Genomic DNA, 26602 nt, shown 5'->3' on the forward strand with positions numbered 1-26602 from the left:
GAAAATGACCCCGGCAGCCTTTTGCTGAATGGATGAAGGGGAGACGCTGGAGGCTGGAGCAGACAGAAGGCAATATGGGTGAACCTGGACATTCCTGGACACTCACTCCCTCCAGGACTGGAGCTCTGCCCATTCCTGGCTTTGGACTTGAAGCTAAGCCTGGGCTCAATAGGGCCATCTCCCTCGACAACCCAGCGGGCAGAGAAACAGGGCTAAACACAGCTACCTGATGGTGCCTTGGGGACTGAACTGGGTGGAGTAGGGAGAGATTGAATTCATTAATTTATGGTCTGCTTGAAGCGTGTCAAAGCCCGTAATAGTCTGGGCTTCCCAGGAAGCAGGTGATTCATTTCTGGAAAGTGGGCCCTAGGAAAGGGATCTCCATACCTTCCATAAGATGTAGTGCTGGAAGAGACTTCAGAAATCTGGTCCTCCTAAGAAGACTTGAGGGTGGCCAGAATAGGGACTGTTTTGTTGTTCAGTCATTTCACTCTTGTTTGACTCTCCATGACCCCATTTGGGGTTTTCTTGGCAAAGATACTGGAGTAGTTTGCCATTTCCTTCTCCAGTTAGTAAGTGTATGAAGCCAAATTTGAACTCAAGTCCTCCTTACTTCAGCCAGGCCCAGTCCTCTATCCACCAAAAAGAGTTTTGTTATCCAGTTGTGTCTGACAATTTGTGACCCCATTTAGGATTTCCTTGGTAAAGATACTGGAGTGATTTGTCATTTTCTTCTCCAGTTCATTTTACAGATGAGTTATGTGACTTGTCCAGGGCCACACAGTATCTTAGGCTGGATTAGAACTCGTGAAGATGAGTCTTCCTGACTCCAGGTCCAGCACTCTGTCCACTGTCCCTATTGATCCTACCTAACATATATGTGTATGTACATGTATACATGCATACATATATACATATACTACACACACACACACACAAAGTTCTTTTCCTGTTGAGCCTTTCTCATCTGATATTCTACCACCTTGGGAGGTGTGTGGGCCAAGGTTTACCAACCCCATTTGATGGTTGAACAGACCAAGGTTCAGAGGTGGACTGACTAAGCTAAAATTACAGTTAAGTCAACACATGCTTGCACGTCGATGGAGCATATTCCATGGCAGTGTCCCTCCCAGAGCCGGAGCTCTACGGAAAGGATCTCAGTGGAAAGAACCTTGGCCTTGAAGTCACTGGACCTGGGTTTGAATCCTAACTTGACCACTTATCACTAGTGTGACTTTGGGTCACTTTTGGGTCTCTAGACTGCAGTTTCTTCATCTGCATGAAGTGGTTGCATTAGATCATCTTTGAGGTCTGTTCCCATGAATAAGGCGCTAGACTTGGCATAAGGAAGATAGGGTCCAATCTAACCTCAGACACTCACTAGCTGTGTGACCCTGGGCAAGTTACTGAACTGTTGCCTTCCTCAAGTTTCCTTATCTGTAAAATGGGCATCCAAACAACACACACTTCCCAGGGCTGTTGTGAGGGTAAAATGAGATAATATATGTAAAGTGTTTTAGAACCTTGAAGCGCTATATAAATGCTATTACTGTGGATGCTGTTATTATAATTTGGGGCTGAAATGCATTAAGGGGTTCTTTCTTGCACCTCCTGCCCCCTTCCTGTCTTCCTTAGCCTCTGAGGCTGGTGAAGGGTTAAAAAGTGCTATGAGCTTGGCAGAACATCCCTCCATGTCAGGCTGTGTTCCAATGTGTTCATGGCCCTACACCTGGCCAAATGTGGCTCCCAGGGGAGGGCACCCATTGCTCCACCCCCCCCCCCACTCCCACAACCTGCCTCAGGGCAATGTGGTGAACAATGTGGTTGCTTCTCTTCATGCTGGTATACAGTTGTTGTTGTTGTTCAGTTGCGTCTGACTCTTCATGACCCCATTTGGGGTTTTCTTGGTAAATATACCAGAGTGGTCTGCCATTTCCTTCTCCTGTTCATTTTACAGATGAGGAAACTGAGGCAAAAAGGCTAGGTGACTTGCCCAGGGTCACACAGCTAGTTAGTGTCTGAGGTTGGATTTGAACTCAGGAAAATGAGTCTTCCTGACTCCAGCTCTATCCACTACACCATCTAGCTGCCTGCTGGTACACAGATCAGGGCAAACAGCACACAGAAGGCTGATTCTTGAAGCTTGAGCCTCTACATCCTTTGAGGACCATCCCCTCAAGCCCCTCTGACCACTGCACCCACAGCAAGCTGCTCCCCTTTTTCCATTTCCCTTCATCTACACTGTACAATACAGCTTGGGGGGGGGGGGGGCCCATTCTGCTCGGAGACTAAACTCATCTCTTCTTTAGCTTGGACTTCCAACTAAGTCCAGGAAAGCCCCAGGTCTAACCAGATTTTTCAGAGGAATCCCTTAGTAATGAGGGCTAAGTCATCTAATCTCACTGGTCTCAATTTCTTCATTTAGGAAATGGGGATGTTGTACTAGAGGATCCCTGAGATCTCATCTGCCCAGACAGCCTAGAAGCTCCCTGAGAATATGAACTAACTCTCCCTCCCTCCTTCTCCTCCTCTTTCCCCCTCCTCCCTCCCTCCCTTTCTTTCTCTTTCTCTCCCTCCCCTTCTCTCCATATGTATACCTCAGCCCCTTCCTAGCTCCAGCCCACCCAATACAGGCCAGCACAGTGCTAGACATGTAAGATGAGTTGAGACACCATCCTGACTCCTGAACCAATTCAACACTAGCTATAAACCCATCCAAATATCACTTCAGGGCTGTTCATCCTTGCCCATAGGGTTCTAGGTATTAGAGCCAGAAGGGTTGCTCTAATGATAATTTAAGAGTTCTTCACTTGGAGTTCATGACATTTTTCTAATACTTAGATAACTGTATCTCAAGGTAAGTGGTTTCCTTTATAATCCTGTGTAATTCAGTTCATAAATTTAATTCATAAAATTTCATAAATATGACTATTTAGTAGTAGCCCAGGATGCCTACTACACTCTGAAACTGGGACTTCAATGGGCCCCCGCCAAGGGCTCCTGGACCCCCCTAGCTTTACAGTGATTATCAATAGTAACTGCTGCTGTTTCCCACTCTGTCTAATGTCTTTGCTTTTCTTGACTTCATTAAAGGGGCCATGCCCTGGCTACTTCTTAAACAGGCCTATTCACTGAATGGGCGTTGCCTCACCCTAAGTGAGTACCTGCAAAGACCGTGGCCTAAAGGGCCCAAGGTCTCCCAGTGCATCCTGGGTCATCTCCAGTCATCCTGAGGAATATCAGGTCACTGGATTTAGATGGCTCTGGAGGAGAAGAGGAGAAGTGAGGCTTGTGACCTGCATGGCCCTCCTTCACTCAAAACAAAGTCAAGTATAAGTCATGTCATCATCTCTCTGATGGCATGGTCTTCTTCGGCAACGAAGGACAAACACAATCCTGTGAGTAGATGTAGCTGTCTGCCTCTCCCTCCCCTTCCTTCTCCTGTGCAAAGGAAGGTATGACTTGGGTTTTCCTTCCCCTTCCCTTCCCTTTCCCTTCCTGTCCTTTCCCCTGTCATCTCCCAAATTTGAAAGTATTCTCATTATGAACATGGTGAAAAAAGTAGCTAATTGTAATGTGTTCAGTAATACATATATATGTATATATGTGTAAGCACACACACACACACACACACATGCCTATCAAATGGAAAACATGACCCTAAGCATAAGCTAAAATAAAAAAGGGAAGAGGGTAGAAAGAAAAGGCACTGGCTATCCAAGAAAAGGGAGTTCTGATCTGTCAGTGATTTATACAAAATGACTTCACTAGGAAGCTTCCTATATGGATGGCCATCTCTTTCTCAACTGACTGGAAACCGAATGAGTAAGAAAATGAGTCTTTTCCCTGATGTTGCATACAAGACTGATGGACTCTTACCCAGGGAAAGCTGGGGAAACAAATAACACCATCGGAGGTCGAGTTTTCCCTCCACCCAAGGTCCCCTTCCCCCAAGAGTAAATTCCTCCCAGCAGCTCCACTTTGAGGAAGGGCCCAGAGCGTCATTGCCAGGTCTCCACCATCATCCCCTCCCCCCTCCTACCCCACCTCTCTTGCTTTTCAGCTCCTTTTAGGTGATGACTTCCTGTGAGACTCTAAGTTCCTTAAGGGCAGGGACTCTGCCTTGCTTCTGTTTACATCTCAGTGCCTGATAGACTGATCAGCTTCTAAATGCATGTTGACTTGAGAAGGGGCACTCAGACTTCACCAGATTGACACAGAGATCCACAGAGGAAACAGGCCCAGAGACAGGAAAAGTCTTGTACAAGGTCACAAAGTTAAGGGGCAGACCCAGGCCCCTGACTCCAGATTCAATGATTCTACTCATACTTCTAGTGATGGGAAGGACCTTAGAAGTTCAGTCCAAACCTTCCATTTCACAGATGAAGAAACTGAGGCTGATCAGGGTTTAAACAACTTACCTGAAGTCACATGGCTGCTGAGTCAGACTGGAACCCACTGTTACTCACTACATCATGACACCTGACCTGACGACCTTCACCCAACGTAATTTGTGTAGGCCAGAGGGAGCCACAAAAACAGTGCAATATCCCACTACATGGTATTTTTCAGTCAACAAGCATTTAAGTACCTACTATGTATCAAGTCCTGCGCTAAGAACTAGGGAAAATAAAAAAAGGCAAAAGACAGTCCCTGCTGTCATGTAGCTCAGTCTAATGGGGAAGACAAGTAAACAAATATGTACAAGCTACATACAGAATAAATGAAAAATCATTCAGAGAGGAGAGGCATTAAAATTAGGAGAGATTAAGGACTATCCGTAGAAGGTAGGACTTTAGGTGGGGCTCAAAGGAAGCCAGGGAGGTCAGCGATCAGAGGGGTGGAGGAAGAGCATCTCAGACACAGGGAAGTCAGAGTAAATGCCCAGAACTGAGAGTTGGAGAGTGTCTTGTTTGTGAAATAGCTGGGAGGCCAGTGTCATTGGATTGTAGAGTACATGGCAGGGAGTAAGGTATGACAGCACTGGGAAGGTAGGAGGGGTCTAGATCATGGAGGGCTTTGAACATCAGAGTATTCTGTATTTGATCCTGGAGGCAATAGGGAGCCAGTGCAGTTTACTGAACACGAAGGTGACATGGTTGAAATGGCACTTTAGGAAAATCACTTCAGTAGCTGAACGAAGGACGGACTGGAGTGGACTCCAAGTGGAGAGAGACCTAAGGCCACAGATATACCAGCAGACTACTGCAATCATCTGGGTGATGAGGGCCTGCACCAGAGTAGGGGCAGTGTCAGAGGAGAGAAGGGGACATATCTGAGAGATGAGATAGGGCTGAGATCCACAGCTTGGATATGAGGGGTGGAGGTGGGGGAGAGACAGTTTAGGGTGACTCGTGGGTTATGAGCCTAACAGGCAAGCTTGGGTGAGGGGCAGGGTTTAGGGGGGAAGATGACTGAGTTCAGCTTAGGGTATGTTAAGTTTAAGATGTCTACTGGACATACAGTTCAAGACATCTGAAAGGCAGTTGGAAATTTTTCAAAGCTTTTTGACAACTGTTATCTTAGCAATGAAAAGTCCTCGGCCCTCAGCCACCTGGCCACATCCAGTCCCCAGGAAGGGTGGCAGCAGTGTCTGACCAAAGAAGAAGGCAACTTCAACATGGCATCAGGTTTTTCCAAGCTTTATTTAACATCAAGAGAGAATGAGAAAACTGTTTGGGGAAACACTGAGTAGGGTTACTATATATCAATCTTTTTTTTACAAAACGCCCAACAAAGGCATTGTTGGCTTAGATTCGAGGCTCATTGGCCAGCTTCCAACCTTCCATTTTGCCCAACTTCAAAAGGGCAGCGGCAGCACCCATGTACACACATCCTGCTGCCCCACTGGTGTAGCTGTGCACTGCAAGAGAAGAAGAGTCAAGTGGCAGGGCAGGGAGCACTAGTCTGGACATCCACCTATGTCCACTCCTACCCACCATCCTCCACAAGCCAAAGCGTTTCTCGCATCCTTAGATGTAGAGCTAGAAAGGGGGCTTCAGAGGCCATGGGCTTCAACTCCCTCATCTTACAAATAAGAAGCTGAAGCCCAGTGGGGTCTGATGACTTGTCCCGGGTTACAAAGGGAGCACAGCCTCTTTTGGAAGGTTCAGGAATGAAAGGCCAGGCCAAAGAGAGGAGTGCACAAGCCTAGGAGTAGGATCTCAGCTTCGCCCGGCTCAATGCAGGCAAGTTAATTTCTCTTGTGAAAACTGCAAAAACAATTTTCCTGCCCCCAGGACCCCTGTATGGAGCACAGAGATTCAAGCCCCTAAGCCCCACTCTGCCCCCTGGATTGTTTCACCAAGGCAGATCAAAGGAGACACCACTAATCCAGTTGGGGCCCAGTTATCAGACCAATACCAAGGCTAAAAGGGGTCTGCAAGGTCACTGAGTTCAAGCCCTCTGCTTTATAGTCAGATGATTGGATCTGGAGGGAACAGGGAGGTAATCTGGTGTAATGGAAAGATGCAGGGTCAGAAAACTTGGGTTTGAATTCCACTCCCCTACTCATTTCCTCTATGAATCACTTTGGCTCTCTTGGCTTCAGCTGCCTCAGTTTCCTAAGCTGGAAAATGAGGGCGCTGAAAGAGACTGAACCATAGGGTCTGCCAGCCCTCTAATTCACAGGGTTGGGAGATTGGGAACAGCAAGTTCAGCCATAAATGAGGGGGCAGGGCTACCAAAATCCTGCCTGGGACTTACTTCGGGCTCCAAGGGTCAAGCCTGCAGCACAGCCTCCAATGAAGTAGTTCAGGGGGTCATCTGGTTTTTCCCGAATTTGAGCACTGATACAGGAAGTGATCCCAAATATGGCGCCTACAGCAGCTATAATGAAAGGGGAGGGGGAGAACAGGAAAGAAAGCATGAGAACAGAAACCAACAAAAAAATCTCTCCTGCTCAGGAGACAAAAAACACAGACGCAAAGGTTTTCAAGGCCAAGAAAAGAACTTAAATCATAGATCTGAACTGAAAAGGGCACAGAGAGGCCAACCCCTTCATTTTACAGATGAGACAACTCAGGCCCAAAGAGGAGAATGGCCCAAGGTCACAGGCAGTAAGTGAAAAACTTCAAACGAGGGAACCACAAAATGCCAGAACTGGCAGGACCTAAGTGAATCACAAAATCTCAGAAGCTATCTAGTCACAGCTGCACAAGACCAAGAATTCCCTCTGTAAAATCTGACAAGTAGTCTAGCCCAGGGCATGCCTGGCTTCCTTCCCACTGCTTCCCTAGACAACCTATTTCATTTCTGAATAACTTTAATTATTAAATTTTTCCAACTGTTAAGCCTCAACTTTTTCAGCAACTTTCATCCATCAGTGTTAGTTCTTCCTTCTGGGACCAGGCTGAGTAAGCCTGACCCCTCTTTCATAGGACAGGCCTTCAAATCTGTGAAGGCTGCCATCCTGTCAGCCCTGAATCTTCTCTCCAGCTTAAGAAGGTTCAATTGGTTCTCAAGGTTCTTTCTCACCGCTGCCACCCTGCTCTGTACATTCTCCAGCAACTCCAATATGGCACCTGGCCTGAATGAACCCTGTATTTCAGATGTGGTGCGATCAGGGCTAACCCTTACCCCTTTCATTCTGGGCACTCTGCCCCTCTCTTAATGCAGTACAACATTCCAGTAGCTCTCTTGGCCGCCATGTTGCTATCCTGACTCACAGAGTGCACAGTCCTCCAAACCCACACTTTTTTTCACATGTCTAGTTATATTTTTCCCACTTTTGACATACGAATTTGACTTTTTTAACTCAAAAAAAAAAAAAAAGAACTTTACAATTAGCTTTATTCCGTATTATCCAATTAGGCTATGTTTTTTCATTGATGCTAAGACTGTGAATCAGACTACCACAATGGCTAGAAGGCCCGAAGAGCAAGGCAGACACACAGGTAGGCTGGAAACAGGCTGCAGCACATTACCAACAATGGCCTACATGCCAGAAATGGCATCAAAGGGATCCAGGAAATGTATGATTGAAAAAGGAGGTGGACTGAAAGTAAAGGATAACACAAGCACTCTGAGCACTGCACTGCTACTTAACAGATGTTAAAAGACTGTAAGACATTAGAACAGGGATTCTTAGCTTTTTGTGAGTCATGACTCACCCCCCCCCCCCCCCCAATAATTTATCAGTCTGGTGAAGCCCATTGACAGACCCTTTCTCAGAATGTGTTTTAGATGCAAAAAATAAAATACATTTACAAAGAAAACTAATTATCTTGAAATAAAACTATCAAAATATTTTAAAATATTTCAATTATTTAAAATAAGACAAGCACACATTCATGGACTTAGAACCTCTAAACTAAAAGGGGCACTGGGTGAATCCTGACTGAGGCACAGGAACAAGAGCTAGACAAGATGAGAAGAGGTGGACAAAGTGGGGTCTGCATGGTCCATGGAGTGATGTGACAGGTCGAGTCAGTGAGTGAAGCACCTTCCAAACTTTAAAGCGCTAAGGATATGCCAGATTTTATTATTATTACTTTCAACTTCTGGATGGACAGACCTGGCCTATCCTCATTTTGGCTTGGCCAGACCTCCAGTCATCAACAAGTTGGCTATCCCTCCCAGCTTGATGGCATTGGGAAACTGGATAGCTATGTTCTCTGCGGCTTCATCTATATCACCAATGAAGAATGAAAACAGAACAAGGCTGGGCACAAATGTCTGGGGCAACCCTCCTAGGAAGATCTCTCTTATATGATATAAAATCTTTATGGATATCTTTTTTTTAAATTGCCTGATTTTTCCTCTCCATTCCCATGTCTGCCCCACCCCACTCCATCATACCATGGAACAAAGAATTTTCTCTAATTTGATACAGAATCATTAATGACTATTCTTTGAGTCTGTTCATTCAAACAATTCTGAAACCCATCTGTATTAACACCTATCTTGTCCACGCAGAGCATCAGAAGCTTTATCAAACGCTTTGCTAAAAGCCATGTCTCTAAAACGAGGGGATTGGAATGTATGACCTCCACGGTGCCTTCCAGCTCAGAATCTTTGAGCCTGTGTTTAGAACGTTCTCCTAATCTGGGCCAAAATGCTGCCAGCAAAGAAAATGAGAAAATTAACCTGGCACACTCTGCTCTTGAAGCCAGGCTGGCTCTTCAGGATCAGGTGAGGGCCAGTGACTCAACAAGACTCGCTTCCAGCCCTGTGGCCTCCCTCCTGTCCTTTGTGATCTTTTCTACCTCACTGGCTCAGCCAATGCAGCAGCTCCTTCTTGCGTACCCTAGGAGTCGCTGGGTGCTCTCTTACTATCTCCTTATGCAATACTGGGTGCAGCTCTGGATTAACCATAAGAGATCTTACTGATCACCTAGTCTAAACTCCCCACTTCAGAGTGATGAAATTGAGATGGAGAGGCAATGACCTGCCCAAGGTCAAACAGCAAGCAAGCAGAAGTCTCCTTGCTTTCACTTGACTCTGGCATCCTATCACAGAATCATGGATTAAAAGGTAGGATAGTACCTGAGAGGTTACCAAATCCAACCCCTTCCTAACTGGGCCTCAGAGAGGTTAAGTGATTTGCCCAAGTTCTCACAGATAACACAAGTCTGAGGCCTTTCTGACTCACATAGTTCAAGGTTTTCAGTCAGGTGCTACCCATCTGCTAAGCTCTTGAGGGCACAGACCATGTCTTCTTCTTGCTGGGATCATGGGATCTGGAGTTGGAAGGGCCTTTGGAGTTCCCCTAGTACAATCCTCATCCTGCTACTGAGGAAAAGCAAGTTGCTTAAAGCTACATAAAGATTAAGGAGCAAAGCCTAGGGCTGTTTATGCTGCCCAGCTTCCAACAGGACACTCCAGCCATGCTCTGGTCATTCATGTGCACACATGACCAGCACACCTGGGAGTGACACGATGGGATTACCACAGTGACTTCAGCCACTTGGAAACTGGGAAATCTGCTCTCCATCTCTATTACTAAGAAAAGCATTAGAGCAGCAGGAGAGAATGAGCATGCTTCCAGAGGCCTCCCACTAGAGCTCCTGCTAATTTCATATATGTTGTTTATCGCTTGCACTCTCTCGTTTACCAATCAATCTCTTTTGTGCCTCTTCTTTCTCCCAGACACCAGTCCTCCCTGAGAGGGTACACCCAACTGACAGGGAGAAGATGCTCCAAGTTATATTTCAGGAGAAGCTATAACTAAATCATTTTCATTTGGTGGCAGAAATAGCGCTGAACATAGGAGTGAGAAGGCTGGTCTGGAAAACTGGCTCTGACTTTTTTTTTACTATGAGGAAAGGCCCTTAGCCTCAGTTTTCTGCATAATAGGAATCTTGTAGTTTTCCTTATGACTCTACCTTATAGATGAGATGCCAACTTGCATTGGTGGAGGGAGTTTCTACACCAGTTCACATAGGCTTGAACTAGGGGGAAAAGGGGAAGGGGAAAAAGGAGAAAAAAATGTTTGCATGGACTACCTCACTGAGTGGCTGTGAAGGAAGCACTTCGAGAACAGTCCAGCACCACAAGTTAGCACTCTCCTCAGTTCCAGGCACCAGGCAGATACTCCCCAAATCTTTGCTGATGGCCCTCTGTCCAATCTGGCCTCATCAGGCCCGTTAGGACCCCCAAATTTTAGTTTGCAGAGAAATATTTTTACCAGAACCTAGGTGAGGGATAGACCCCCAAATGCCTGGCCTGGGAGCCAGGAGATCTGGATTGTAGTACTGGCTTTCTCTGATGCCTCACTGTATGACCTTGGGATAGTCACTTCCTTGCCTGGGCCTTCCCTTCCCCTCCCATCTGTGAATTACTGAGGCAGTATGACCCAGTGCCAGAGCTTTAGTGATAGGTGAAGCCTGGGCTGGCACTTTCCCTCCTGGAGAATCTGAGGCAGGGCTCACCACTGTCATTGGCTTGGAGGGTTGTTTTAACAAAAGAGGAGGCTTTGTGACCCTGAAAGTGCTTCAGAAAAGCCAGTGACGAGCAGAATCTTGGCTGGCAGATCTGGCAGGGACCTCACCAGGGACAGGGCTGACCAGGACAGGGCACTCTGTGTTGCCCAGAGTCCTGAGAAGCAAAGGGCCTTGCCCAAGGTCCTTCAGATGGGATTTGAATTCAGGCCCTCCTAGCCAACAGGCCAGCTCTGCACTATGGCACTTCCATTACCAGTAGCACTGCTTTTAAGCGCTGGAAGGATTTCAGCCTGGGTCTTCAGTGCTCTGCTCTCCCCATGACCCACACTGCCTCTACATTTCACCCAGACCAATGCTTGGGGCCAAGGTCACAGGGTGGGTAGGGAATGCCAGAACCAGGACCCAGGTATCCTGATTGCCAGGCCTTGTAAACAATGACCTAGTCTCTCCCCCCAGATGGCAGGAAGAAGAGAGGAGATCACCATTCTGAAATAAGCATCCCAGCAGCAGCATACTTGACTTAAAGAGTCACCAATGAACACTAGCTAGCTTGTCTTGGATACTATTTCTTTTGTTAACCATTTCCCAGTTATGTCTTACTCTGGTTTGGAATATGTCTCAATATCACCCTTAACCCTATAATAAAGCAGTAGAGTTCAGGATGGTGCAAGCCTGGTGAAGGGAGGGGCAGACACAAGAGGGACCTCCCCAAATCACCGTGGAACTCAATGCCCTCTTACTATCAAATGGAAACTGAGCATAGAAATTCATGATTGATTACCACAGATTACTGCACACTCAGCCCTCTTCTGAGGACTTAGTAAGGTGTTCAGAGAACAGCTGCCTGCTAGGGGACACTTGGCAATGCTGAAGGGATAGCTCAGAGTGGGGGCCTGAGAAGGGTGAGCCCTATTTCAAAGAGAAGAGGAAACCATGCATGAGCCTGGGCTCTAATATCTCTTTAATTTCACAGCAATTTTTCACATGCCTACAATGTACAAGGTCCGATGCTGGACCCTGCGGAGACAAAGATGGATTTCTAATTATTGGGGAATCTAATTATTGGGGAACAAGTACACAAATCAGGATACAAGAGACTGAGGCCAGGGCCAAGGAGAAATCTAGACAAGTGCCATACAAAACCCACAGAGCTTGAGCACACCTTAATCTGATAGGACTGGACAAAGGAGGGACTTTGCCAGAAGCTAGGCGGGGCACACAGAGAAGGAGGAGTCTCCTCTAGGAATGGGTGATAGCATCAGCAAAGGCAGAGAGGACAGAGGAGGCACTAAAGGAATAGGGGTCCAGCTTGGTGAGGCCCGTGGCCCCGTGTGCTAGAATGCAGACTATTCAATAAGCAAACAGAAAGCACTAACAGTTTTTAATAAAGTAGTGCTATGGTTGGAGCAGGGCTTAGGAAGATCCCAGAGCTGCAGTGTGGAAGGCTGGAGGCAAAGAGACCAATTAGAAGCCTACCACAATAGTTCAACCACACACTGGAAAGGGCTTGTGACAGGGCACAGCAGGAGTAAAGAATGGATGGATATTGGATATTGTCAAGGTAAAACAGGAGCTAACTGGACAGTAGGGGGTGAGGGAGAAGGAATCAAAATTGACTCCAAGGCTACAAAGCTGGGATTGTGAGAGGACAGTCGTCTCATTAAGAGAAATGGAGGGAACCAGGTGGCAGAGCTGGGGGGTGCTGGGGGTGAGGGGCTGGGCTAGGAAACGATGGAGCTTGAGGCATCATCAGGAAATCCAGCTGGAGACAGATTTGGTCATCATAAAACTGGCAGCTGAAACACTGGGAAGAGATGAATTCATGGAAGGAGTGAGTGGGACCAAGGAGAGGGCCTTAGGAGAACCCCTCTACAGAGGTGTGCCGCTCCCGGAACCAACAAGTCTACACTTAGGCTAAGAAAGGTTCAGAGCAATCTAGATCAGAGGGAAACTACAACTCTCCATTGCCACATGAAGAGAATGATGGCTTAGGCTGATGAGGGCCAGAGACAGGAAAGGACCGATGGCATGGGCCTTCACTGGGGTCTGCGGTGGGGGAGGGGGAGGAGGCAGGAAGTGCTACCATATGCCTCAAGGCTAGGCCTGATAATGCTACTTCTACTGGCACTGTGGCTGATAATAATAAAAACAACAGTATCCATATGGTGCTTTAAGTTTGGTCAAGCACTTCCTTTATAACCAAAAGATGTAGATAATGCAAGAGTTATCACCCTTGTTTTCTGGATGAGGAAACCAAGGCTCTGCTTACAAGCTCAAGTCTAGCCTCCACCTATACTGCCAAGCTGCCTCACCTCTTGCCCAAAGCTCAGGCTCTCAAGGGGCGCTCACTATTGTGGGAAAAGATGCAATATAAGCAGTGTGAAGTGGAGAAAGAACCAAGGTTGGAGAAGAGGGACCAGAGTCTGGCCTGGCTCCTAGGCTGCGGCGGGGACTGTGTGGAGGCGCTATATGCAGCGCCCTTCTACAGATGCCAACCCCAAACCAGAGCTCCCTGGCAGGCTCTGACATGGGGGAGACAGAGTGACAAGAACTGCCCTGGAGCAGGCCCACGCCTCCTTAGGAATACGTTCATTTCTTCATTCACTCCCTCGGTAGGAGACCCTGTTCCCAGCTGTGTTTTAGGGATACACCTCTTTAAGGCCACATCTCTTCCCTTGAGGAGTTTAGGGGGGAACCCAGGGGAGTCACTCCCTTGTCCAGAGATGAGTTTCTGCTTGGCCCTGCCCTAGGTGTGGGGGATATAAAGATTTTTAAAAACCACAGCCCCTGTCCTCAAGGCAGGTTCACTGTGATCCATGGTAGGAAGAAATTGTTGGAACTTGGAGAAGGGGGTCAGGATTAAACTGGATCTTGAAGAATGCAGTTCAGGCTAACTTGCCCAGAGGGTAAACAGAGGGAAGCAATAGGAGATAAGACTGGAGGTGGGAGTGGAGCTCAACATCAGGGAATGACAGGTCTCTTACCCATGGAGAACGTAAATTTCCCAGCCCTTAATATTCCTTCAGCAGTTGATTCAGGTGGGACAAACACAAGGTGGTAGGCAGATGCCACCAAGCCTGCAGAAAGAGAATGTGACTTGTTAAACAATGTTCTTCATTAACAAATAACAATTTAATTCATTCCTCCAAAGAACATATGATCTCATGGAAGCAAGTACTCCACCCCCCAGTTCGGATCCTAACCCACTGATGCCTTCCCAGCCAGTGTAGCCTGAGTCCTTGGGAGAGAACCCCTCAACCATGGAAGGCACTGCTGTAGGTATGTTTAGCTTTCCTGGGGATCAGGGCCACAGCCAAACTGGCCAGTTGCGGTCCCTGCTCTTACTTCCCAAATAACCCACTGATTTCCAATCACATATTCTCTTCATGCCACACCTTATGCATTGATCAGTTGGAAATATATTCCAAAAACCTGCTAGTGCCCATCATGCAGCTATCCAATGACCTTGGGGTTGGTCTGCAACTCTGAGTCCTCAGAAGCTGTGTGGATCCCAAATGTGCAAATACAGGAGTTCCCTACAAGAATTCTCATGTCAAAAGTAGAGGCTGTCATGTTAGGAAGGTGCTCCAGATAATACACATGGTTTCTCCAAAGCCTCACCATCTCCCCCAGCTCAATTTCAGTCTTCCTTACTGTCCCACTGCAAAGGTTGCCCAACCCAAAGGGGCAAAGTCATGGATTAACTACAAAATTGCCAGCCAGTGCCATGTTAGCCTCGACATGGGCCATGATTCAACTGATGGGTTATCATGAATTTTCTAATGTTCTGGGGTGTGATGCGACTGGGACAATGTTACCCACCAACAGGAGCATCAAGAGGATCTCATCATCCAGAAAGCACTCTTATTCCAGCAGGCTGGCCATGGGGTTGGCCACAACGGCCCAATTTAATTTCACAAGATCATAGACTCAGAGTTGGAAGGGAATGCACAAGTCAGCTCATCTAAACCCTCATTTTAGAGATGAGGAAACTGAGGCCCAAAGAAGTCAAATGACGTGGCCCAAGTCACACAGCTCATCAGCAGCAGAGATAGAATTCAAACCTGGGTCCAGAATCAAATCCAGCACTCTGTCTACAGATACACATTTCAGGTTAATTCAGACATTTTTACATGCTTTGCTTGCCTTTTCAACCTCATCACACATGATGCTCCTCCTTGCACCCCACAACTGGGTACTGCTGACCTCTTTCCCCTCTATGGGATCTCTGGTCTCTATACCTGTGCAGAGGTCAGCTCTCATGCACAGAATATCCTCCAGCCACCCTCCTCAGTGGCATCTTCCAAATCTCATTCCTCTCCTTCAAGCTTCAGCTCAAGTGCGGCCTTCTGCATGGAGCCTTCCCTGACCCTGTCACGCTGCTAGTGCCCACCAACTACCTTCCACTGAACTACCTCCTGTCTGTGTCCATCTCTTTAGATTTACTCCCATATATTTACATATGGACTTGTTGGGTCTGCCGATAGAATGAGAACTCACTTGGAACATTCTTTGTACTTGCATACCTAGCACGGTATGGCACAGGCTGCTTCCTTTACAACCACCCTGTGAGGTAGATAGTTTGAGCTTTATTAGCTCCATTTAATCGAAAAATATCATTTGAGAAGAAGTGTGGCTAAGATCAAGACTTTGCCCACAGAGGGGCTGAGGGTGAGGAATTAACTAAAAGGCTGAATACTGACAAATGGGGAAGTAAAAACACTATCATTCTAATTTTTCAGATCAGGAAACTGATGCCAAGAGAGCTCAGGAATCTGCCCACAGCCAGGAAGCATCAGAGCCGGGGTTTGGACCTGGGTCCTCTTTCCACCATGCCTTTCACATCAGGAGCAAAGTGCAGAGGTGAGAAAGCCTGACGTATATCTGAGAGGTTCACTGAGCAGGCTAATCTATCTGGGACCACGTTTTACAGCTTAGCTCAAGATCCCCTTTCTCCAGTCTGCCTTCCTTCCGTGACTCTCCCTCCCCATCCCTCTCCTCTCTGAACTCCACAGCCCCATCTGGGCTAGTCACTGGGCATGCAACACAGAGCCCTCTGCTACTTTACATCTCCATGCCTTATCACCCCTGCTAGATTTTAAACTTTGGGGAAGGCCTGCATCTCTCAGGGACTCACATGCAGTAAATATCTACTAGCCACTCAATCTCCAATTTAGAATAAAGGAAAACAGAAGAATGGAGGTCACATAGCACCTCAGTGGCAGATGGGGCTAACCAGGGATTAGCTTCCATCCCCAGAGCCTGCCTGGTTTTTCTCAGGTCTCTAAACTCTCTCCTCTTATTCCCCGAGGCTAAGTCTTCAGCCCCCACATTCTTAGCCTCCATACTCACCCACCAGGGAAATTCATTCCGGCACAATACACAGTTACAACTAACACCAGGAAGGAGGAAGCTCTCCAGAGAAAGAAAGGATCAGGAAATTTAAGAGACTCCCTGGGGCATTCCCTTCAATTTACAGCAAAGCAAACAAGCAAACAAAGGCTCAGGGATGACAAAGGTGGTACTGCTTTCCTTTCTCCTTGGATGACCTGAGCACCAACTCCCAACTCTCCAGGACTCTGGAGAGGCAATGTGGGAGAGTGGACTTGGACCCTGAAAGATCTGGGTGAAAATCCTGCCTCAGATACTTTCTAGCTTTATGATGCAAGCTAAGTAGCTCACTTTTTTCATCTCGAAAATGGAATTATCTTATGTCCTAAGATTACTGTAAGGATTAAACGCACAGTGCTTTGGAACCCTTAAAGCGCTCTATAAAAATCAAGTATTATCATTATAACAACACCCTGCACCACACTACAAAACTGCCATCTCACAGAATTCCGAGGACATTCTCAGAAAACTATAGCCAGAGGGGACTTTGGCGATCGCTAGCCCAGCCCCTTCACTTTACAGGTGAGGTCCAGAGGGGTTTCCTGCAGCCCCGCTCAGGCCTCTTCCCACTCTACTGAGTTCCCAGTCCTGGTTTCTCATCTTGCCTGCTTTTTGACTTGTGGTATGTACAGAACACCTCCACATGGCTGTCCCCCAAACACTGAAAGCTTCATGTCAAAAACGGAGGCCCCCTAAGCTGTTACCTCTTCTTAACCTCCCTGTCGGCATCAATGGCACCATTCTCCTCTGGGGCCCCATCTTTGGCTCAGCCCTGACAGCTGCTCCACAGCAAAGCACTGCCAATTTCTCTCTTCCTTTGCTCATACCCAGCCCATTGTCGCCATCCTCCCAGCTGCACTGGCGAGCCAGATCACTTCACACCTGGCTGCCTGCAGCCCCCTTCCAGGGGGCCTCTCTGCCTCAGCCTCCAACGTTTCCACTCGGGTCACATTTTCCAGCCCTTGAGCCCCCTGTGATGTGGTTGGCTTCTATGCAGGGCGGAGCCCAGAACTGGCCCCAGGACCAGAGTTTGGGTCTGGCTGGCGCTGAGTGGAGTGGATTCATTCCTGGCCCTGACGGGTTATCCCAGTGTTTAGACAGATCCCCAGTGAACACTAAACACACCGCCTCACTGCGAGCCAGCCTGTCTGTACATCCCGTGCATGTGGGCTCTGTCTGTGAGGTGAGGTCCAGGGCAGGCTGCTAAAAAGAGCAGGGTAGCCCCATTCCCCTCCCCCCTCAGGGGCTTCCAGCCCTCCTACAAGGCACACAGGGAAACTGAGGCCAGGACAGGCTTCCCTCCTCTTTCACCATACAACTCTTCTCTCTGAGCCATGCAAGGAGAGCACATCACACTATCCTCCTCTTTTTCCTTTCCCTTTTCTCAGTATACACAAAGACAGACCAATGTAACAGCCTGCCACGGTGACCTTCCTCATGAGTATACCAGCTTACAGAACTGCACAGTGCCCGAGTGGAAAGGGTCCTCTAAACTGTCTAGTCCAATCTTCTCATTTCACACAGAGGTAATGACACCTGAGCAAGGTAGCACAGCTCCTGTGTCCCAGGGCCTATCACACAAAGGAATGCTGTCGGGGCTACTCTAATAGACGTACCCAACAGCCCTATTTACAACCAGAATATAAAACATTCAAGAAGCATACATTTAAATAATCCATCAAAGCTCTTACTATAATATGGCAGCTCTCACAGTAAACTGCTACAAAGTGCTCAATTCCATTTTGCCACACCCCAACATCAGCAGCTCGGGGCACCAGAGTGCACAGACCACTGTGTCTGGAGTCAAGGAAACGGGAAACTTCAAATCTGGCCTCAGACACTTACTGTGTGTATGTGTTCGTTGCCGAAGAGACCACACCATCAGAGAAATGATGACATGACATGCACTTGACTTTGTCTTAAGTGAGGGAGGGCTGTGCAGGGAACCAGCCTCACTTCTCCTCCAGAGCCATCTGAATCCAGTGACCTGATAATCCTCAGGATGACTGGAGGTGACGCAGGATGATGCAACTGGAGTTAAGTGACTTGCCCAAGGTCACAAAGCTAGTGAGTGTCAAGTGTCTGAGGTGAGATTTGAACTCAGGTCCTCCTGACTCCTGCAATGGTGCTCTATCCATTGCACCACCTAGTTGCCCTACTTACTAACTGTATGATCCTGGGCAAGTCATTTAACCCAATTTGCCTCAGTTTCCTTACCTGTAAAATGTGCTGGAGAAGGAAATGGCAAACCACTCCAGTGTCTTTGTCAAGAAAACCCCAAATGGGGCCAGGAAGAGTCAGACCAAAAACAAATCAACAACACCACTATACCAACACACATTTGTAGTTTCGTGGGGGATCTGCAGAGTCTGGGCCCACAAGGAAATCTTTTTTGCCTTGTTCTGTAATGTTCAGGTCAGGGAAATGGAAGGCCATGGAACTCTGAGCCAGAAGACCAGTGTTTCAGTCTCCTTTGTCGGGCACCTAAGGTGTTCCAAAATCTGGTATGCTGCATTACTCTCCAAAACCCACTCTACTCAATGGGACAAAGACTACTCTCCACATCCGCCTTAGGCTCTCCCAACTCTGCCTTGGCTCACATTATTCCCCATGTCTTGAAGGGCCTTCCTTCTGAGCTCTACTCAAATAGCTATAGAAGGCTGAAAAGACTCGGACAGCCATATAAAGCATTTACTAAAGCATTCAGTAATGTGTGTATGTGTTCGTTGCCGAAGAGACCACACCATCAGAGAAATGATGACATGACATGCACTTGACTTTGTTTTGAGTGAGGGAGGCTGTGTAGGGAACCAGCCTCACTTCTCCAGAGCCATCTGAATGCAGTGACCTGATAATCCTCAGGATGACTGGAGGTGACCCAGGATGATGCAATTGGGGTTAAGTGACTTGCCCAAGGTCACAAAGCTAGTGAGTGTCAAGTGTCTGAGGTGAGAGCCAGCACTGGATATAAATGGAAACAAAGACAGTCCCTACCCTCAAGAACCTTACAGCCTAATAGAGAAAGAGCACACATCAAAGGAAGCTAGAGAGTAGGGGGAGGGGAGGAAAGGAATGCTGGTGAGGAGGTAGAGAAGACCAGAAAGTAAGTCAAGCCTGGACGGAAGGGAGCATGGTGGTCCAGGTACAGGCCTCACCAACCAGGAAAGGGGCCTCATACCACAGTGTTATCTCCAGCGTGGAAAGCCTACTGGTGAAGAGGCAAGAAAATTGGGACAGTAAATAAAGAGCCAGAGCAGAAGGCCCTGGGGGTGGTGATGTGGATCCCTCGGGGGAAATTCCCCCCCTACCCACTACAAGAAGCCAGATGCAGGGACTTCTCCATAGTGACCCTAGACACCCCCCTACCTCCCAAGAACTCAGAAAGCAAGTGACCCAACTTCTAGCTCAACAGGAATGGCTGGGAACATTTCCCAGAGGGAAATCCAGCCTCCTCCAGCAAAGAGAAAGCCACTGCTGTGGAGGGCAGCCCACTCTATTTTAGGGCAACAATTAGTGGGAAGTTTTCCCTTTTACTGAGCCTATACTGACCTCTCTGTAAGTTCTACCCCCCTTTCCTAATTCTGCTCACTACAATCTACTCCAATACTTTCAAGACATAAAAAGAATTGTTTTGTTAAACACAGGTCATGTAACACTTCAATGCGTAAAGCAACAGGACTTTATTATGACACAAGGGAAGGCTCAAGGCTTAAAACAAGGCACCAGGGGTCCAAGGCTAATGATACAATGGGGTTGCAATCACTAGGGGGGAATGGATTTGGTAAAACCAGTTTTGTGTTGCTAGGCCTTCAAAGTGGCAGTCTTCAGGCCACAGGAGGAAAAGGGATGAGGGATTCTGGGGGTGGTCCTTTGGGGGGAACTGCTCTGGGATTTGGCACACCTAAGTCAATCCATCTAAGTTAAGAAGCTCTTGGCTTCTTTTCCTAAGTGATACGTTTGGGTTCTTGTCTCCTCTACAAGAGAGCTCACCAAGACAGGCAAAGGCTAGGGTATAGAAGTTTTCCCATAGGCATGGAAGTCTCCAGAAGAGGGCAGAAGGAGTACTAACCTGTCATTAGGGAGCCTTTTCTGTCGAGGAGTCCCAGAAGCATAGATTTAGAGCTGGAAGAAACCTTCGTCCAACCTCCTCCCATTCTGAGGAGCCAAACCAAGGCTCCAGTAAGTAAAGTGAGCTGTCTCAAGTCTCACAAACAACAGAGAGCAGTGCCAGGGCTTCAGGCCTAGGCCAGCATGCTTTCTATTAAACCACACTGCCTTCAGGATATCATCAACGCCTTCCTGATGGACAAAGCAAACTTGTAAGATGATTCCAGGAAACTCGGATACTGCTCAGCTATGAGGCTGGTGTTCCAGTAATCCCTGACTCTCAGCGCTGGACAGGCCCTTGGAGGGCAGCCAGGCCAACCCTTATGGGAGCCCAAGTCCCCTCTATAACCTCCCTAAGAAGGGATCAATCCAGTCTCCACTTGGAGAGCTCCAGTTATGAGGGAATTCAGCCCATTCCATTTGAGGATTGCTTGAATAATTCTTAGTTCTTAGGCAGTCCCTTCTCCTGACAAGTCTACAACTTGCCCCCACTGCTCCAAGTTCTGCCTTTGGAAGCCAAGCTCAGTCTCCCATGTAACAATAATTTAAATACACAAGGATGATTTTGTGTGTGTGTGTGTGTGTGTGTGAAGGAAAAGGGTTTATTGTGTGTCAGTGTGTGCACATGTATATATGACAGTGTACAAAATATGTGTAGGAGCATTACTGTATGTTGATACATCGGTAAACATTTATTAAGTGCCTACTATATGCAGGGGACTATGCTAAGTACTGAGGACATAAAAAGAAGTAAAAGCTAGTCCCTGCTCTCAGGGGACTCAGTCTGGGAGGGAGAAGAGACAACAAGCAGACATGTATACAAAGCTATATACAGGATAAAAAGGACACAATTAACGGAAGAAAAATACGACAATTAAGGGCTGAGGAATACTTCCAGTAAAGGACTGGATTTTAGCGGGGCATTAAAGGAAGCCAGGAAGGTTGGCAGGTGCAGCGGAGGAGAAAAAGCACTCCAGGCAAGGGGGAGGCCAGAGGAAGTGCCCAGAGCTAAGAAATGTAGTGTCTGGCTCATGGAGCTTAGGATCCAAGAGCACACGCTGGGGAATAAGGGTAAGAGGCCTGGAAAGTCAGGAGGCAGCGAGTTCATCAGGGGCTTTGAAGGCCAAACAGAGCACTTTGTATTCAATCCTGGAGGCAACAGGAAAGTTCTGGAGTTTACTGAGGGGAGAGGGAGGATGATGTGACTGGACCTGCTCTTTAAGGAAAATCACTTGATGTAGGATGGGCTGGAGTGGGGAGAGTTGTGGCAGGTAGATCAACCAACAACTATTTACAACGGTCCAGGTGTGAGGTGATGAAGGCCAGCCCAGAGTGGTGGCTGTTGTCAGAGGATGCTGAAAAGGGGAAATTGAAGGGGCAAGAAATTGGACGGGGGAGGGGTCAGAGACAGTGAGAGGTGCAGGATGACTTTTAAGTTGTGAACCTCAAGGACTCGGAGGATGGTGCTGCCCTCTACAGAACAGGGAAGGTAAGACAGAGGACGGTTTAGGGGGAAAGATGATGAATTCTGTTTTGGACACACTGAGTTTAAGATGTCTACTGGAATCCGGTTCGAGAATGTCTGAAAAGCAGTTGGAGATGTGAGACTGGAAGTCAGCAGAGAGACTGAGGCAGGACAGGTAGATTTGAAAATCACCAGTACAGATCACCAGTAATTAAATCCATGGGAGCTGATGAGATCACCAAGTGAGACTGTCCATAGAGAGAAGGGCCTAGGACAGAACCCTGAGGGACACCGATGGTTAGAGGATCCAACAAAGGAGACAGAGGAGGAGTCAGACAGGTGGGAGGAGAACCTGGAGAAAGGGGTGTGTGGAAACCTAGAGAGGAGAGTATAAAGAGGACCATGATCCACAGTATCAAAGGCTGTGGAGAGGTCAAGGAGACCGAGCCCTTAATAAATGCTGCATTAGTTGGTCTATCTATATAACACCAACATGGACAGCTAGTATTTATACAGCACTTCAAGGTTTGCAAAGTGCCTTACCAATCATTCTGGGAGGTAGGTGTTATTATTATCCCTATTTGAGCAATAAGGAAAGTGAGAAAGAAGTTAAGTGACTTGCCCAGGGTCTTATTGCTACTGTCTGAGGCAGGATTTGAATTCAAGTCTTCCTGATTCCAGGCCACACTGTGCATTATGGCACTCCCTAGCAGCAGTTGCTTCTGAATGCATCTTAGGATCCTCTTATCTTTTTTTGACTGCAGTTAATATTGTTAATTCACACGTAGTCTGTAGTTACTATAACTCCTCTATCAGTTCTTACCCTTAGGTCCCCAAGGTCTTGGGATCAAATTTCAAGGATCCATCAACTTTTGTGGCAAGAAAATTACATCCTGACTTTCACTAACCTTTGGTTTCCTTTGTAATCCTGTGTACTTTCTAGTATGTATTTAAAAACATCTTGAGAACATCCATAGGATTTATCAGACTGCCAAATGAGTCCATGACACACATGAAAGTTAAACACCCTTGCCCTGGACCTTTTTCATACAAACTGTTGTCTACTCACAACTCATTTCCATCTTGAAATTGTAAATTCTTACTACTTGGGGGTTGGAAAATCAAGTTTACATTTATTTCTATTAAATTTCATTTTGTCAAATTCAGCACAATGACCTAGCTATATTTTTTGGATACTTTTATTTTTAATACATTGTTGTGAAATATGTTTATAAGCTATCCTCATCAGGTCTGCAAATCCAATAAAAATGAGCTAAATTCTTTACCCAAATCAGTGAGAAATATATTAAACAGCACTGGGGCAAAGCTGGATTCCTGGGATACTATTATATTAGAGATCTTTCTTTTGGAGACTTTGAGCCATTCATGACCATTTCTGGATGTGGTCATTCAATGAGGTCCAAATCCACATCCCTTTACTATATATTATCTTTCCCACAAGGACAGCAAGAGAAACTATCAAAATGTTTTCTTGAAATCAAGGTAATCTATGTCTACAAGCAGGCCTGTACAACCTGCGGCCCATGGGTTGTGCAGGTCTAGTCTATAGCAATCCCTTGAGCTAACAGTCTAGTACAGTACAAAAAAAATAAATTTAGTTTGAGACAACTTGTTCTAAAGAAAGCCATACTGTCTTACTGATCCCTTTCTCTCCTAAGTGCTCAAAGTTGCCTCATTAACTTGGGGTTCATTGGCTAGATTTCTTTCTCAAAGACCAAGCCTTAAACTCAATTCACTCAGGAGCTCATAGATTGGACAATAGGTCCCTGCCCTCCTAGCACAGAATGAATGTAAATAGTAACTGTTTCTCTTTTGGCCAGCAACCCTGAGGGTCTTCCCCTCCCAGTTTGATTTTATTTTATTTTTTATTAAAGAGGCCTATTCACTGAATAGGTGTTACCCCATTTAAAATGAGAATGTGAAAAGACTTTAGTCAGGATCTCCCATTGCATCCTGGGCCACCTTCAGTCGTCCTGATGAATATCTGGCCACTGGATATAGATGGCTATGGAGGAGAAAGTGAGGCTGATGACCTTGTACAGCCCTCCCTCACTCACATCCAAGTCAACCACAAGTCATGTTGTCATCTCCCTGGTATCATGGTCCTCTCTGAGACCGAAGGACAAACACAACAACAAGTACCCACAAACCATCCCTTTAATAACGTCCTATAATTTTGCCAGGAATTGATTTCACAGGCCTAAAAAAAAATAGAGTAAAGATTTGCCTTTTTTCAATTCTGTACCACTTCCTTCTGTTTTTCAAAATCTTTCAAAAATCTCTCCTGGGAATTCAGCAATCACACTTGCTTCCTGTTCTCTCAGCGACCAGGGATGTAGTTTATTTTAAGTCTCACTCTGATCTCAGTGACTGAAAGGAAGAGCAGGTTCTTGGTCTCAATTCCCTATTATACCTAGTTTCAGTCTATCGTTCCCAGTTCAAAGATCATTCTCTTCAGCAGGAAAAAACCCCAAGCAAAATAAAAGATTTACAGTTTTGTTTTCCATTATCCACTATCATTATTCAATTCATTCTAAACACATTATGTTTTGACTGTCCTTTTGCTTCCAACATAACTTAAAAAAGCTGTTTTGCTGTCTTTAGCATCTACTACCAGCCTGAACTGAGCTGAAGCTTTTAACAGTTCTACTAGCTTTTTCTTGGAGTTCCCAATTCTCTACTTCCTTTCAGCCCCTCCCCCATCCATTAAGAAGCTTTATATTTGTTTTTTTGATACCTGACCTCAATTGATCATCTATTATTTTTCTTGCTCATCCAACTCTTCATGATCCCATTTGGGGCTTTCTTGGAGAAGATACTAGGACTCATTTTGCAGACGAGGACACTGAGGCAAACTTGTCCAGGGTCACATAGCTAAATATCTGGAGTCAAATTTGCATGCTTGTCCTCCTGACTCCAGGAGTGCAGCCTACTCACCTATTCACCTCAACATCTAGGTGCCTCATCATCTATACAAACCCTTTAAAAAAATATCTGAATTGGTCAATGATTTCCCCATATCAGTCTCTTTAGGCAGCTGCCTATTTTCTTCCTTATTGGAATAGTTTTGCTTGTGTCTATCTTTCTTGTAGATTTTTTAGACTATGGGACGCTACTTATGCTACTCTCTGAAGTCCACGCTTCTAAGTCCCCAGTTCAGGGCACACTATGCCTGGTTTTCCTTTTCTCCTCTAGCACAAATTTTAACATGGATCATTGATCTTTTCTGGATGCCAAGGTCACTGGTTAGAATTGGATTCAAAAGAACTGCTTTCCTTGATTATTTTCATCATTTTTTGAAGAAATAAATCATTAATTTCTTAGTAGTTCTGCCTTTAGAAAAAAGAACTCTAGCAGATATCTGGGTAATTGATCATATTACATCTCCATGACAGTTTTGTGACCAGAAATCACCTAGCTTTTCTTTTGATCCACATGGTCCGTAGTACAGGGATAACTTTTCTTCTAACTATGCTTCACCTCTCTGGTTTCTAGATTTCTCTAATCAGTATATAGTTTTTAATACATAATCCTATTCAGTTTCTTCAATTACTTTTAAGTGAGGTTTAGCCTTCCAGAGTCATATGAAACTCACAGCCACAGGTCTCATTCCACAACCTCTCAGGAAGGCCTATAACATCAAATTGACCTCCCTGAATTAGATTCTCTTTCATGGAGCTTGCTACCCAAACCTTGCAGCTTGTGCATTTACCTCCTATAAGACCCCAAGAACAAATGTCAGTTGACTTGCTAGCTCTGTTCCTAGAGAGAACTGTTCACCCTCTCTTAATAATATCCTCCCCACTACTGCTCTCACGGGGACCCTAAACCAGAAGCTCACCTCACATGCCTGCATGTAAGTGACTTGGACGTGGTAACCCCCAGAGAGCCCCTTACTCCCAGGAATGTCCATGCAACGTCACCCTAGACAAAGCCCTCATTTTCAGGGACTCCCGGGGGTCTCCCAATAACTCCCCTGGGGGATCCCCACTTCCAAAGGCTCCGATGCAGGTGGACAGAGGACCCTCAGGTCCACTATCCTGGATGAGAAGACTCCCCCCCATCCCCTCACTCTCAAGGAGCTTCCACTCCCAATTCCCCCCTGGGGGGCTCGTTATCATTAAAACTCAGATCCAGGGACCCCCCCTCCTTAATGCCCAGGGAAACCTTCATCGCCCCCCTCCCATGACTCAGGAGAAGTGACCCCGGGAAGGGGGGAACCTCACTCTTCCATAACCCGGATGCAGTAACCCCAGAGGACTCCCCCTCGTTCCCCGACCCTCCCGAAGGGGGCGGTTTTCTTCCCATGACCCACAAGCAGTGAAACTCGTTTCTCCCCTCAGGCCTCACCAATAGCGGCACCCATCTTGGTGGTGGCATAGGCCTTGCGGTGGCATTCTGTGCCATCGGGGACGTCCCAGTATTCCTTCACCAGCACAGACGCCATGATCACCCCTCGTCCCGCCCCAAGGGCAGCTACTCCAAGTCCGGATAGAGGTACGCATGCGCTGAGGTCAGGCCGGGATAGGGAGGCCGGAATACAAAGCTGCACAACTTTATTGAGAGCCCCTGCGCGGACACTCGCTGCCTAGATTGGGGGCGGAACCTGCAGGGAGAGGGCGGAGTTGGCCCTAGGGGTGGAGCACTGTCAGAGTCAGCGGATTGGCTGCAGTGGGAAGGGCCTGGATGAAGTGGGTGGGCATTCATTGCTCAAGAAGATGCCTGGTGAGCGCGG

The 26602-nt window shown here is 46.9% G+C and overlaps 1 protein-coding gene across 1 annotated transcript; it reads right to left on the reverse strand.

Annotated features, from left to right (window-relative positions):
* Positions 1 to 5626: 5626 nt before the first annotated feature.
* NDUFA11 (NADH:ubiquinone oxidoreductase subunit A11) lies at positions 5627 to 26511 on the reverse strand. Its single transcript, XM_072601973.1, has 4 exons — positions 26218 to 26511; positions 13868 to 13960; positions 6706 to 6828; positions 5627 to 5863 (listed from the first exon to the last, which is right to left on the reverse strand). Exons 1-4 carry the CDS (start codon positions 26312 to 26314, stop codon positions 5751 to 5753), a joined length of 426 nt encoding a protein of 141 aa, XP_072458074.1. The 5' UTR covers positions 26315 to 26511; the 3' UTR covers positions 5627 to 5750.
* Positions 26512 to 26602: the final 91 nt, after the last annotated feature.

Source organism: Notamacropus eugenii, chromosome 4 (assembly GCF_028372415.1).
Source record: "Notamacropus eugenii isolate mMacEug1 chromosome 4, mMacEug1.pri_v2, whole genome shotgun sequence".
NCBI classification, from domain to species: Eukaryota; Metazoa; Chordata; class Mammalia; order Diprotodontia; family Macropodidae; genus Notamacropus; species Notamacropus eugenii.

Coding starts and splice junctions, on each gene's coding strand:
- NDUFA11 (XM_072601973.1), bottom strand. CDS start 26,314: ATGGCGTCTGTGCTGGTGAAGGAATACTGGGACGTCCCCGATGGCACA. Junction 6,829..13,867: donor GAAATTTACGTTCTCCATGG/GTAAGAGACCTG, acceptor CTTTCATTATAG/CTGCTGTAGGCGCCATATTT. Junction 5,864..6,705: donor CTTGACCCTTGGAGCCCGAA/GTAAGTCCCAGG, acceptor CTTCTCTTGCAG/TGCACAGCTACACCAGTGGG.